Here is an 11598-nt window from a genome sequence, read left to right on the forward strand (position 1 = left end):
CTAGTACTAGTTAGTAGCTTGTCGGAGATGCCAAGGTGAAATCTTGGCATCGAGATCTCCTTCGACGGAACTACTAGTAGTAGTTAGCACTGAGATTTTGCCAGTTTTGTCCTCCGACCCATGGCCTTATCCACAGATACATTCGCAGCAAAATTGCGTGTTCTGTGATGGCTGTCAAAACATCAATGAAGAGCCGGCCATCCTCGAAATCTGGCTCTTCTTCCTCCGCACCACGTAGAAGCAAGACCACTTCTTCAGCCTCAAATAAAATCACTAGACGCCCTCCACCGAAACAAGTGAAAACCAAACCCGGCAACCACAACCCCACGGCCAGCATAACAGCAGCCTCTAAACGCAAAAAAAGACGTATCTACACCGACGCCGAGCTCAACCTCCCAGCACTCAACACCATCACACCTGCGTCTGCGGCAGCTGCACCGCGCGGCAGCGGCAAGAAGAAGAATAAGATCTATATTGATGACCGAGAGAGCATGATGACGATCATGGCCCTGGTGACTGCGGAGAAGGAGGGCCAGATTGAGAGCAAGATGGTCAAGATGAGGAGGATGGAGGAGATTCGGGATGCGCGACGGGTGGAGGCGGAGAAGAGGGAGGAGGAAAGGAGGAAGAGGTTGGAGGGGGTAAAGAAGGGGCTTAAGAGCGGGCGAAAGGTTGCGGGTGGTGAGAGGGATTATGATGGGGAGGTGAAGGGTGAGGAGCGGAATGACACGAAGAAGACTGCGAAGAAGAGGGTTGCATTTGCTTGAGCTCGTGGACTCTGTTCGGCTTTACGTTCTGCGGTTTGTGTACCGAGAAGATTTTTCTCGCCTTATTCACCAGCATGAGCTGTCCCAACGCCGTTGCTCGATGCTCGCTTATGCTGCCGCAGATCCTAGGTATGCGCCACATATCTTCTATTATGTGGCTACTCTGATTGCCGCTCCACAAAAACCGAAACGCCAATCCTACGCGTCCACAGCAACATGCAGCTTTCTTCGCATCGGCTCGAATCTTGGTCGGCCAGGATCTCCGGTATTCTTAAGACTGTCCAGCACGCCGTCGACCTCCAGTTGCTCAGGCACGTCTATCTCGAACGCCATTTTATTGAAAAATGCTTCTGTCTGCTGCCGCATTCAGTGACCGGGTGTTGATAAGGCCAAGTTTGGGAACGCTTACCACTCTTGCAAACCATCGTCCACCACCGAGCTCAAACCAGCTCAAATGCCCACCTAGGGATGTCGTACAAAGCACTGCGTAAGGGTTCTGTTCCATCTCATTCCGTGGCAAAGCCTCGTCAGCAGCAATCGGGTCATCTCTAGCATGCAGCGCGAAAAAGGGAATTCTGATTGCAAGCAAAGAATCACTCGATGAAGCGTCGCGGTAATATGCACCCTCAGTTGGGTATCCCCACGTCGGGCCCTGCACATCTCTGTCAAATTCATGCAAATATCTCAGTCTGCGTATCTTCTCTACGTCAATCCTTGGATTCTTCGAGATCTGGTCCACGTGTGTTTCGAACAACCTCCTCATATTTGTGCCCATTGTGCGGGAGTAGACGTGGAGGCCAAGGAATGTGCTTTGAAGAACCACTGAGGAGACATCGAGGTTCCAGGGATTCGACAGTACCATTGCTGCCTTCAATTCGCATCCTGCACCTTCTTCTCCGAGATAGTTGGTCAAGATGTTGGCGCCCAGGGAGAAACCAATAGCAAAAAGCGGTCTGTTGGGAAATGTTGTTCTGAGCCATCTCACTGTCTGCCGCATATCCCACGTCGCTCTGGCGTTGTACAAGACACTGCTTGTGATCTTGGACATGGCGCACCCTCTCGAGTTGATCACACAAGCCTCCCACCTAACAGTCCCGTTCTGGTCAGGGATAAGCAATGGTGCCAGAGCATGACGAAGATACAGCTCGTAGCTTCCACCACTCAACCCATGCAGAACTACCAGCATAGGCTTACTATCTTGTGAGCCAATTGAGCTGAACTCCGAAGAGGTGAAGTACGTTGTCCTGGGTGGCAGAGCGGGATCCGATGCCTCATATGGCTGGACTGCGAAATCCACAGTGAACATCCCAGCATAGGTTGGGTCCTGGTGTTCGAAGATGTGGCGTTTGTAGTAGATGGGCACTGTGTCGTTCTTCACAACTGTCCAAAGTGTCTGCAGATGGCCATTAAACAAGAACGGGTTCAGCCGACAGGGTGGAGTGATGGACTTGCACAGATCGAGCAAAGAGATCGTTCTACCACCTTCCCTTCTTTGCAGCGATATTGTTCTTGGGCTGTGGTGGTAGGCAGTTCTAGCGTGGCCGAAAAGTCGACCCATGCCCATTCTGATGGTGAATGATACCAGAACCACCAGGACGGCTCCAGCTAGCCCGAGACCTGGGTGATCTCTTGCCTTAAAACTTCCGGCAATGATTCTCTGCCAGACCATTGTTTTCCTGGGATGTGGTTGTTCTTCGAGTTTTGGCGGTATGTTGACGTAATGTCATCGCACATAGATTATGCGCTTCGGCTGTCTGGTTGTGGTTGTGACTTCTTCAACGCTCACCCATCATATATCACTTCTCGTTCCTAGGAGTGGTAACAGTAGACCGAGTCACAGCATGACCAATAGTGACTACTGCTGCGCCCTGCTCAGTCCCAGGTTTACATTCGCTCCGGCTTCGGTGTAATACTGTACCAAATTGTAAGTTGTCAAATGAGCTACATATCTGCCAAGCAGGCCCAAAGACCAGGCACTATCGTCAAATATCTTCTCATACTCATATCCAACTTGGGATCAAAATGCCACCACCAGCCTCCACATCTCACTCTTCATCCGGCGCACCTCCCATTATTCCTCCCGACCAAGTCTCCAAGGAAGCAACCCGCGGTTTTCTGTCCGGCGCCTTCCGCTTCACCTCCATCTCCATCCTTGCACACGTACTCCTCCAACGCGTACACCCTGTCTACCGTGGCCTGACGTTGCAATTCAAAATTTTCATTCAATTGTCAGCCGGGACGCTGGGAGGATGTATATTCGCGGAGAAGAGGGTCAATGAGTATAACAACATGGTGAGGAGACAGCAGAGGGCGCTGGATCGGAGTCATAGGGCTTGGAGTGAGGAAATGGAGGTCAGGGCTGCTATGGAGAGGAGGGAGATGGAAAAAGGGAGCGGAAAGGTTGCTGAGGAGGTTTGATTTGGGTGAGTTGAGACGCAAGGCTGGGGCCGGTTAGGTGTTGATTCGAGGATTGAGGCCAGGCCTCGAAACCCTCAAGGGCCACGACCACAGACCTTTTCACCATATGAGCCGCTGAGGATACACACAGGCAATGATTGATGCCACAACATGAGAGCTGAGCCACGTCAGCCATCGGGACTATCCTATTCATGATTCATGAGGTCGAAGGTCGTGGAGTCAGATGTCATCAGCATCTACGATTTCTTTTCCTGTGGCCACATCTGGGTCGAGCCTGCCACTCCCTACACCCGCGCCCTCCAGCCGCATTCACATCCGAGAATGCATCCTTGAGCAACTGCAACGCCTCGATTGCTCGCCATAATATCCTTGTATTAGATATTTAGTGCCATAAGGGCAATGGCTGTCTAGGTTTCCCAGCAGGATGCGACCCAAGCGGACATTTCTTGTTCATGACGACTTCTGGCAAGGCTTTGTTAAACTCGGTGGCAGACACCAAGTAGCCGCTGCTGTGGTTGCGACAGCTCTGACGTTCACCCCGGTTGGCCTGCTCACCTGGGCATTGGCCACACATGCACAAGGGGCGGTCCAGGACTCGAATATATGCAACAACAGGTATCTTATGCGAGGCTTTACTGGAAACTCGGATGTTTATGGCCTGGGCATTCGGCTTGGAATCTATCTGCAATGGCTGGCATCACTGATTGCAAACCCGCTTCTTGAAAGGGAGCGGGCCACCATGGCCGGATCATACCTCACCTTTTCCTTGGCTCTGGCTATTGCTGTTCTACTCCTGGCTTTTCAACACGAGTGTGCATTTACGTCTGAAATCATTATCGTCCTGACTATCTTCTGGGGCGGGACACTCCTTGTCATGGTGCCATTCGTTCAATTGCTGGCAGACATCGCGACAACGGGTCTGGGCTTGGCTCTCGTCCCATTGATACTCTCCATGCTACCTGTCAGTGCCTGGTTCTGGCTTCGGCTTGCGCTATATGGCGAGCTGGACTTTGCGGCAACGCCCGGTGGGACATCCTTTTTCCTCCTAGGACGCATCACCTCCCAACACCTCCAAGCAGTCAGCTGGTTCATGGCGGTGCTCTGTCTGATACTGTGTGTCATTCCTGTGTTTTCTAGCATTTGTCTGTGTTTGGTTCTCTTTTTGGATTGGGCGGGTCAACGACCACCGGAGTGGAGAGCCGATCAAGAAGAGAAGGCCAGGAAAGACAAGATCCTTGACAGATTGCAAAGGCTGATGAAGCGACGGACAGAGGTGATGGGGGAGAAACCTCCGAAAAAATGGTAAGAGCTGCTACTCAGACTTGGATCTGGGTGTTGACCATCAGGTGGGTAGGCCCATGGTGATGTCCGGCACATTGATCGCTTCTTGGTCGATTATCGCCGTCGAGCTCACTCTTGTCTGGAATTCGGTCAAAGGAGTCTACAACGTCAGATCGACGGGACAGATTATTGCTCTGGTGGTTGGGTTGGGCATACTGGTCAAGGTCCTTTGGCTATTGCGGCACGGAAGGGCAAGCGGGTAAATGCTCTGTTGGACAGCCTTTGATGCCCACATCTGGCCTCGGAAGGAGCTTGGAGATTGCAATGATTTTGGTCATGGTGGAGCAAGTCTTTCAATCCTGGCTAAGTTGTTGTTCCAGCCTGATCCAGGTAGCCGAACAGGAAAAGCCGAGATCTAGATTCGAAGAATGATTACCAGTGCTAGGCTCTATAATGCCTTTATTATAGCAGTGGCCCAGAAGGTTTCAATTACCGTTACTAGTGACATTCAACGCTTCACTAACTCCCCTTCCCACATCCAACCTCCAGCTTTCCTGTATCCAAACGAGATTTAAATTCACACCCGTCCGTCCAAGAACCAGCAAAAGGCTCACAAATGATATGCGGGAGCCTCTCTCTCCCCCCTCCCCCGGACATCTATACAGCTAGGCTTGGGATCCAGCTCTCAGATGAATTCAGACTGAGTATGTACTACTGGTACGGGTTCTGTCAGATGTTGGATAGGACTGATAGGGTACATTATTATCCATAAAAACTTCTATAAGTGGTAAGACGATGAAAGTGGTTCTTGGTCTGAATGGGAGAACGGGTTGTTTCGAATCAAATACATATCTGGGTACGGAAGATGGTGGAGGATATTGGAACTGTATTGTGTATTTTGTCAGGCATTTCTGCCGTGGTGTTCTGGTGACCGAGTCAGTCTCATATCCTTGGCACAAAGACACGCGCTTCAATCTCACCTTCAATTCTTTCCATCTGATGGCCAAGAGGCTTTCGTTCACATTGAACGTACGGAGTATGCCTAGAATGTTTAGATGTGTATCATGTTCTGGCAACGACTAGACGATAGCAACAATTCCATGGTGCACTGGCGTTGATATGTGTGGTCATCAGAATGCCTTACAATGCTGACCAACCACATCTCTACCAGCAATATCCTAACCAACCATACACTAGCCGACAATACGATGGACCGCATTGTCCACCAGTCAATCCCTCTATACAATATCCTCCATTAGAGGTCGCGGTGCCACAACATACGAACCACCAATACCCAGTAAAACCTGGGTATTACATGAACCAACAAACATATTCTCAGCCAGGACACTATCCTCAAGCGTCAATCCAGGGGCCATATCCACCTGGACAAGGCCATCATGAACCTGCAGCGGCCCATCATCAGGTGCTCGCTCCTCGACAGCCGACAATCCAGCTCGAGGTGCCTTCGAGGCCTGTCAAGGAATCCACTGCCTCACCTGTAGATTATCAAATCTTGCTTCTATCACTTGCCGAGGAGTACCTTGATGCCGCTCATGGCAATTCCATGCTCACCGCGTTGTGCCAGGGTGACGTACAGCTTGACAACTATTACAAGCTCGTGTCTACTGCTCTTGGGTGTATGGAGACTGTCCTCAAGAGGTTCAGATTACCGCCGCTTAAAGAAGCACAACTTCGCCTTCGTTTTGCCAGGACTTTGTATGATGAGACCGAAAACGATCTCGAGGCAGAAACAGCTCTCAGCAAAGGCATCGATCTATGTGAGCGTAACAAGCTTCTGGACCTCAAATATACGATGCAGGTCCTGATGTCAAGGGTGTTGCACAGGTCAAATGCGAAAGCCGCGACCAAAGCTATTGATGGAATCATCGAGGATGTTGGGGCTTACCAACACACTGCATGGGAGTATGCATTTCGATTCTTGCGAGCTAGCTTGTCTTTGTCGATGCCTTCGCACCAGGATTTTGTTGCAGCTATCCACCAGTTGCAGGGGATCGCGGACTTGGCCCATCGGAAAAGGGATCAAGCTATTTTCGCTTTCGCTGGCATCACCGAGGCTCTGGCCCACCTGCAAAGCTCAGGTCCTGATTCGGGTAATCAAGCTCAGCGAGCCCTTGCCAAAGCACGGCAAGTTCAGTTGGACCAAGATGTTAGGAGCGTTCCTCAAATTCTGGTCCTGTTCCAATTCGTGGATCTCTGTTGTAGCTTACGGCAGTCCAATCTCGAGCAAATAGGCCAAAACCTGGCCACAATGCAGCAAATCATGGACCAAATCGTGGATGATGTCAGCTGGTTGGACGACGGCACAATCTTGCTGCCCCTGACCTCAAAATCCGCCCAATGTCTTGCTTTAAATGGAGGTGGCATTGTGCAAGAACGCGATGGCAAGCATGTCCTGGCTCTGGCATGGTTGCCGAAAAGGGATGTTTATACGGTGGGATACCTCCTGAGTGCTGTTGCCACCAGTTACAAGAACGCCCAAGGTGACCACAAGTCGGAGCAGTTCATCGATGAAGGTCTAGCGCTGATTCGAAGCAATCCTGCCACCTCGAAACCTCCAGCTGAGTCTCTATCATCTTCTGCGGATCGAGCGAATTGGCGGAAGGTTTTAGAATGCCAGTTTCTGATAGAGAAGGCCTTTCTCCTCTGTGCACGAAGTGCATGGGAGAAAGCACGAGCTCTCATCAACGAACTCAATATCTTCAGCAATGCTCTTTCAGCTCCCCTCCCACCTGAGTTTTACTGTCTAATCCGGTATCTCGACGGAGCAGTACATCAGGGCACCGGCAACCTCACGAAAGCCCTCACCATCTTCCACAGCCCGGACCTCTCCCTTCCACCCAATAGCTCTAAAAGCACACGCAATAACATCGGCCGTGACATTGCTCTATTGGCAGCCATGAACACGATCCTCATAATCCGCTCCCCCGACCACCCAGCACACCACCTCCTACCCTCCCTCATCTCGCGAATCGACCCCTACCTCTCCGCCACGCCGAACAAGCATCTCCTCTCAGCCCGCTCGCTCCTAATCTCCAACCTCCCCACCGCCACCCACGATCTCCTCACCAACGAAACTCTCTCCTCCACCCTTCTGATCAAGAAACACCTCAGCACCGCCCTGAACATCGCCAAGACGATCGGGAACGCGCAGATCACCGCCATGACCTTATCTGTCATGTCGGCCAAGTTCTTCAAGGGAGTGGTGGGCGACCAGGCGGAGAAGAGTGCGCGCGCGGGGCAGAACATGGCATACAAGAGCGGCATGAAGCTGTGGATGAGCGTGAGCAGTGGCATGTTGGCAGACACGTTGGAGAGGCAGGGCAAAAAAGCGGAGGCGGAGAAAGTCAAGGTGCAGGCGCTGAGGTTGGCGGGGATGATGCCGAGGAGTGTGCAGAAGTTCGAGGAGGGGGCGGGTGAAGAAGCCGGCGAGCATTCTGTCGTGGGTGAGAGGAGGAGAAGAGAGGCACTGGAGCAGGGAGAAGATAAAGAGAGGGATGAACTTGCTTGATTTTCCGAGTCGGAGATGTAGGGAGCGAAGCTTGCGTTAACATCACGGATCCGACAGGCAATAAATTGCCCGATCGGCTCAAAACACCGCGGAATGTCGAGTTGCTGAATGAATATTGACATGCCAGAGCTCAGATGTGACCTTCTTTTGGCAGCGAGAAATCTTTGAACTGAAGGACCAGGGTTCGAGGGTTCCATTTAAGAGCTCTCATCATCTCTTCGCTTTCTGGCTGCCATCTAAAAACCTGGTCTCAGCCTCGGCCTAGACTGGTGGATGGAAGGGATGGAAGGGAGAGGGAGGTTCGATGAGCACTGAGCCCTGAGCTTTGAGCTTGAGCTTCTGGCTTGTGTTTGTACTATTCTAAGAGGGAGGGGGAGAGAGAGAGGGAGAGGAGCTTGAGCCGGGCTCTTTGGCTATCGCTTAGGGAAGCGCTTTCGCTGATGGAAAGGACGTGGTGGGTAGAAGGGAAATATGTAAGAGAAGAGACGGAGAGGAGAGCCGCTTACTGCTGAAATTGAGATGCATGAGAGGTGGGTTCGTGGGCTACTGCTCCTCTGTGGTGTATCAGAGAAGATGAGTTGAAAAGAGGGGGAGGACGGGGAGAGAGAGAGAGAGAGAGAGAGAGAGAGAGAGAGAGAGAGAGAGAGAGAGAGAGAGAGAGAGAGAGAGAGAGAGAGAGAGAGAGAGAGTGTGTGTGTGTGTGTATGTGTCACAGTCTGTCTGCCTCTACGCACAGGAGTCTTGCTCCAAGAGTAAAGAGGGCACGAATTACTCTATGCTGGGTGCTGGAGGTTGTAGGGCGATAGCTCTGATGTAGCCGATAAGGCTGTACCGTTGTCTCGCTTTATTGGTGGCTCGTCTGTTGATTGGTGTAGATAGATGTCTATGCCATGTTTCTTGCTCGTGCTCACTCCATCAAGCAGTCATGCTTGACGGCTTCGTGTTGGCGGCGAGAGACGAGAGACCCAGAAACAATGGGCTGTTTGTTCTTTCCTGAACGCCCATGCCAATACCAATACCAATGTGAACACCGGGGCCTCCCATCCGTCTATCAATGCAATGGCTCAAATCGTGTCGAGTCATGCACAATCACACCTGTGAACTCCTTAAATACGTACCCATATCTATGAATCGTCCCATCCCATCTCATCTCACTTCCCCAGCTTGTGGTCCCACCGCTGCCGCCGCCGCCGCCGCAGCCACATCGCCATCCACCCCTCTGGGCTCACTTTCTTCTTCCACCCTCAATCTCCCCTCCCACAACCTCACCCACCAGGCCGGCGGATCCATCGGTCTCTGGCCCTCATACAATCCCGGCCAGACATCAGCAAAAAAGTACCAAACGTGACCGACGACCACGCCCAAGATCTCATCCCTGGGCACCGAGCCATGCATGACGAGACTGAACGCCATGAGCACCCAGGGCAGATAGGGCGCGGTGAAGACCAACAACCCCATCAACGATAATCGGGTGTCCGGATTCCTCCGGCTCCAGATGTAGACGATGGTGCTGGAGAGGGAGGAGCCGAGAAAGAGGAGGGAGCCGGTAGAGAAGAGGGTGGAGGAGAGGACGAGGAGGGAGGTGCAGGCGTAGAGGAGGAGCCAGGAGAAGGTTGCCGGGCTGGGACCGGAGCTGGACTCGAGGAGGCGCGAGTAGCGTTGCAGGAAGAAGAGGTGGAAGAGCAGGTCGAGGCTCAGGGGCCCGAAGTAGGTGAATGTGGTCAGGAGGCGCCAGTACTGTATCGAGTCGAGTCAGCCCGTTCCGGAAAGGTTGTGTTTGAAGGAGTAGAAGGAGAGGGGGGGGCGCCTACCTGTGACCTGACATAGACGGCGCGGAAGCTGTAGTAGAGTTGCAGTGGGTTCACAATCTTGCATTGCGTGAGCACGGCGGTGAGCACGGTCGCCGTCGTCCAGTACCGCGTGCACGGTGGCATCTCGAAGAACCACTGTTCCAGGGGAAATTGTCCCATCTCGCCTAGGCCGCCGTCGCCGCCCAGGATGGCTGCCATGTTGAGCTGATGGCCTGTGGAGGTAGAGAGGCGAGCAACGGATTCCTGAAGAGGCGGTCTACTAAGATGGAGCGGAAGAAGTGTCCGTTTGGAATGTAAACTGTTGGGTTGGCGTGGAGGAGTATCACCACATCGTCACACAGGGCGTCTCAGCAAACGAGTAGTCGAAAAGAAAGATATAGCAGGTGAATGTAAATGTTGGTTGTACATTGCTGCGCGAGCAGGGTTTCTTTATGTATCAAAGTTCTTTGGTAGGTGGCCTTTACGTAGGTCAGGGAGGATGAGACGAGCTCTGGACCCTGATCACCTCCCTCCGCTTCAAGCCTACGTAGTAACTAAACGGCGGCCCTGACGCCTCCACAATTGAAGGCAGATAAGTAGAAGCCGCCAGGTTCTTCCCTACAAAAGATCTGGATCTTTGGCATCCCTTTGATCTGGGTTACAGTCACAGTCACAGTACGGCGCAGAGTCTGTGCCATGACTCCTCCTCCTCGATCCAAGGTTCCCACCCACAACATCCCCAAGCCACCCTGAACCCAACGTCGCAAATATCCCCACACCCTCTCAATCATATCATCCCGCAGCAAGACCAGGAGAAGGACCAAAGGGACCATCTAACCCCCAAACTCGGTCAATGAAGCCCGCCACCAAAAGACTCCTTGTCACCGTAGCAGTCGTCTTCGGCGGCAGCCAACTCGTAGCCATCCAGGTCTTACATCCTGACCATGACCGCATCGCCGAAACCCGGCGTCGCTTGGGCATCCAGGAAAGGGGGGCTCAACAATCGAGGGATGAGTCGCGCCGCAGGGTATGGAGACATGAGCGGCTCCAGCAGGACCTGGGCGGCAGCGCGGCGCGGCCGGATTGGGATACGACATCGAGAACAGAGAAAGGAGGAGGAGGAGGAGGAGGAGGAGGAGGCGAGAAGGCTTGATAGGGAGGCGGATCTAGGGTTCCTGGAATGACAGGAGCCTGGCCCTCGCAAAATGTGTGGGTGTTGGCATATGTAGGGACTTGTTTTTTTTCTTCTACGTCGTCTTATTTAGCGATGCGGTGTGCTCTGTGCTCGCTTGGGAGTGGGATTAGAACCGCTGGTCTCCTCTTTACTGCCTCAGGTACCGCGAGAGGGGGCCTTGACAACAGCAACAGCACATGAATATTGGGCAAAGCCAACGCGTTTTCGGCATATCTCCTTGCAAGCACTGTGGACGCTCGGTCCAATGTTCCCTAATGCATAGAGGAATGAGATTACGATGTTAGCTGTATAGAGGCCTGATGAGGTGATGGTGGGCCAAAGGGAATGCTTGCAACTTCTCTGGGAACTCTTTCAACTCGCAGGCAAAGCGATTTCGAGATCGCTGTTGTGGCAGGTCCCACAGCCCTCACATTTTCGGTACGTACAGGCATAGATGCTGTGCGAGGAATCGTTCCCTCAGAGAAAGCATTCCAACATAATTAGATTCTATATCTTCCCGCTTTGTTCGGCGTCAGAGACTGATTATACGTTCATCTTTCAGTATGTTCACAACACACCCTTCGTACTCACCACATCCCCACCACCCACTGCCCCTTCTCCTCTCCTCTCAATTGCAGT

At 52.5% G+C, this 11598-nt stretch overlaps 7 protein-coding genes across 7 annotated transcripts; 5 read left to right on the forward strand and 2 right to left on the reverse strand.

The window, feature by feature from the left end:
- Nucleotides 1-167: 167 nt before the first annotated feature.
- On the forward strand, nucleotides 168-767 carry EPUS_03995 (uncharacterized protein; the record flags this gene model as incomplete). The annotated part of the gene is made up of 1 exon (XM_007806858.1): nucleotides 168-767. The coding sequence occupies one exon, from the start codon at nucleotides 168-170 to the stop codon at nucleotides 765-767; it is 600 nt and encodes a 199-aa protein (XP_007805049.1).
- A 198-nt stretch (nucleotides 768-965) lies between these two features.
- Nucleotides 966-2436, reverse strand: EPUS_03996 (uncharacterized protein; the record flags this gene model as incomplete). Its single annotated transcript, XM_007806859.1, has 2 exons — nucleotides 966-1124; nucleotides 1177-2436. The coding sequence occupies 2 exons, from the start codon at nucleotides 2434-2436 to the stop codon at nucleotides 966-968; spliced, it is 1419 nt and encodes a 472-aa protein (XP_007805050.1).
- Nucleotides 2437-2789: 353 nt separating this feature from the next.
- Nucleotides 2790-3185, forward strand: EPUS_03997 (uncharacterized protein; the record flags this gene model as incomplete). The annotated part of the gene is made up of 1 exon (XM_007806860.1): nucleotides 2790-3185. The coding sequence occupies one exon, from the start codon at nucleotides 2790-2792 to the stop codon at nucleotides 3183-3185; it is 396 nt and encodes a 131-aa protein (XP_007805051.1).
- Nucleotides 3186-3609: 424 nt separating this feature from the next.
- On the forward strand, nucleotides 3610-4729 carry EPUS_03998 (uncharacterized protein; the record flags this gene model as incomplete). Its single annotated transcript, XM_007806861.1, has 2 exons — nucleotides 3610-4487; nucleotides 4540-4729. The coding sequence occupies 2 exons, from the start codon at nucleotides 3610-3612 to the stop codon at nucleotides 4727-4729; spliced, it is 1068 nt and encodes a 355-aa protein (XP_007805052.1).
- Nucleotides 4730-5601: 872 nt separating this feature from the next.
- Nucleotides 5602-7995, forward strand: EPUS_03999 (uncharacterized protein; the record flags this gene model as incomplete). The annotated part of the gene is made up of 1 exon (XM_007806862.1): nucleotides 5602-7995. The coding sequence occupies one exon, from the start codon at nucleotides 5602-5604 to the stop codon at nucleotides 7993-7995; it is 2394 nt and encodes a 797-aa protein (XP_007805053.1).
- Nucleotides 7996-9141: 1146 nt separating this feature from the next.
- EPUS_04000 (uncharacterized protein) lies at nucleotides 9142-10004 on the reverse strand (the record flags this gene model as incomplete). The annotated part of the gene is made up of 2 exons (XM_007806863.1): nucleotides 9142-9732; nucleotides 9807-10004. The coding sequence occupies 2 exons, from the start codon at nucleotides 10002-10004 to the stop codon at nucleotides 9142-9144; spliced, it is 789 nt and encodes a 262-aa protein (XP_007805054.1).
- A 634-nt stretch (nucleotides 10005-10638) lies between these two features.
- On the forward strand, nucleotides 10639-10938 carry EPUS_04001 (uncharacterized protein; the record flags this gene model as incomplete). Its single annotated transcript, XM_007806864.1, has 1 exon — nucleotides 10639-10938. One exon carries the CDS (start codon nucleotides 10639-10641, stop codon nucleotides 10936-10938), a length of 300 nt encoding a protein of 99 aa, XP_007805055.1.
- Between the last annotated feature and the right edge of the window lie 660 nt (nucleotides 10939-11598).

Source organism: Endocarpon pusillum (genome assembly GCF_000464535.1).
Source record: "Endocarpon pusillum Z07020 unplaced genomic scaffold scaffold6331, whole genome shotgun sequence".
Taxonomy (NCBI): Eukaryota; Fungi; Ascomycota; class Eurotiomycetes; order Verrucariales; family Verrucariaceae; genus Endocarpon; species Endocarpon pusillum.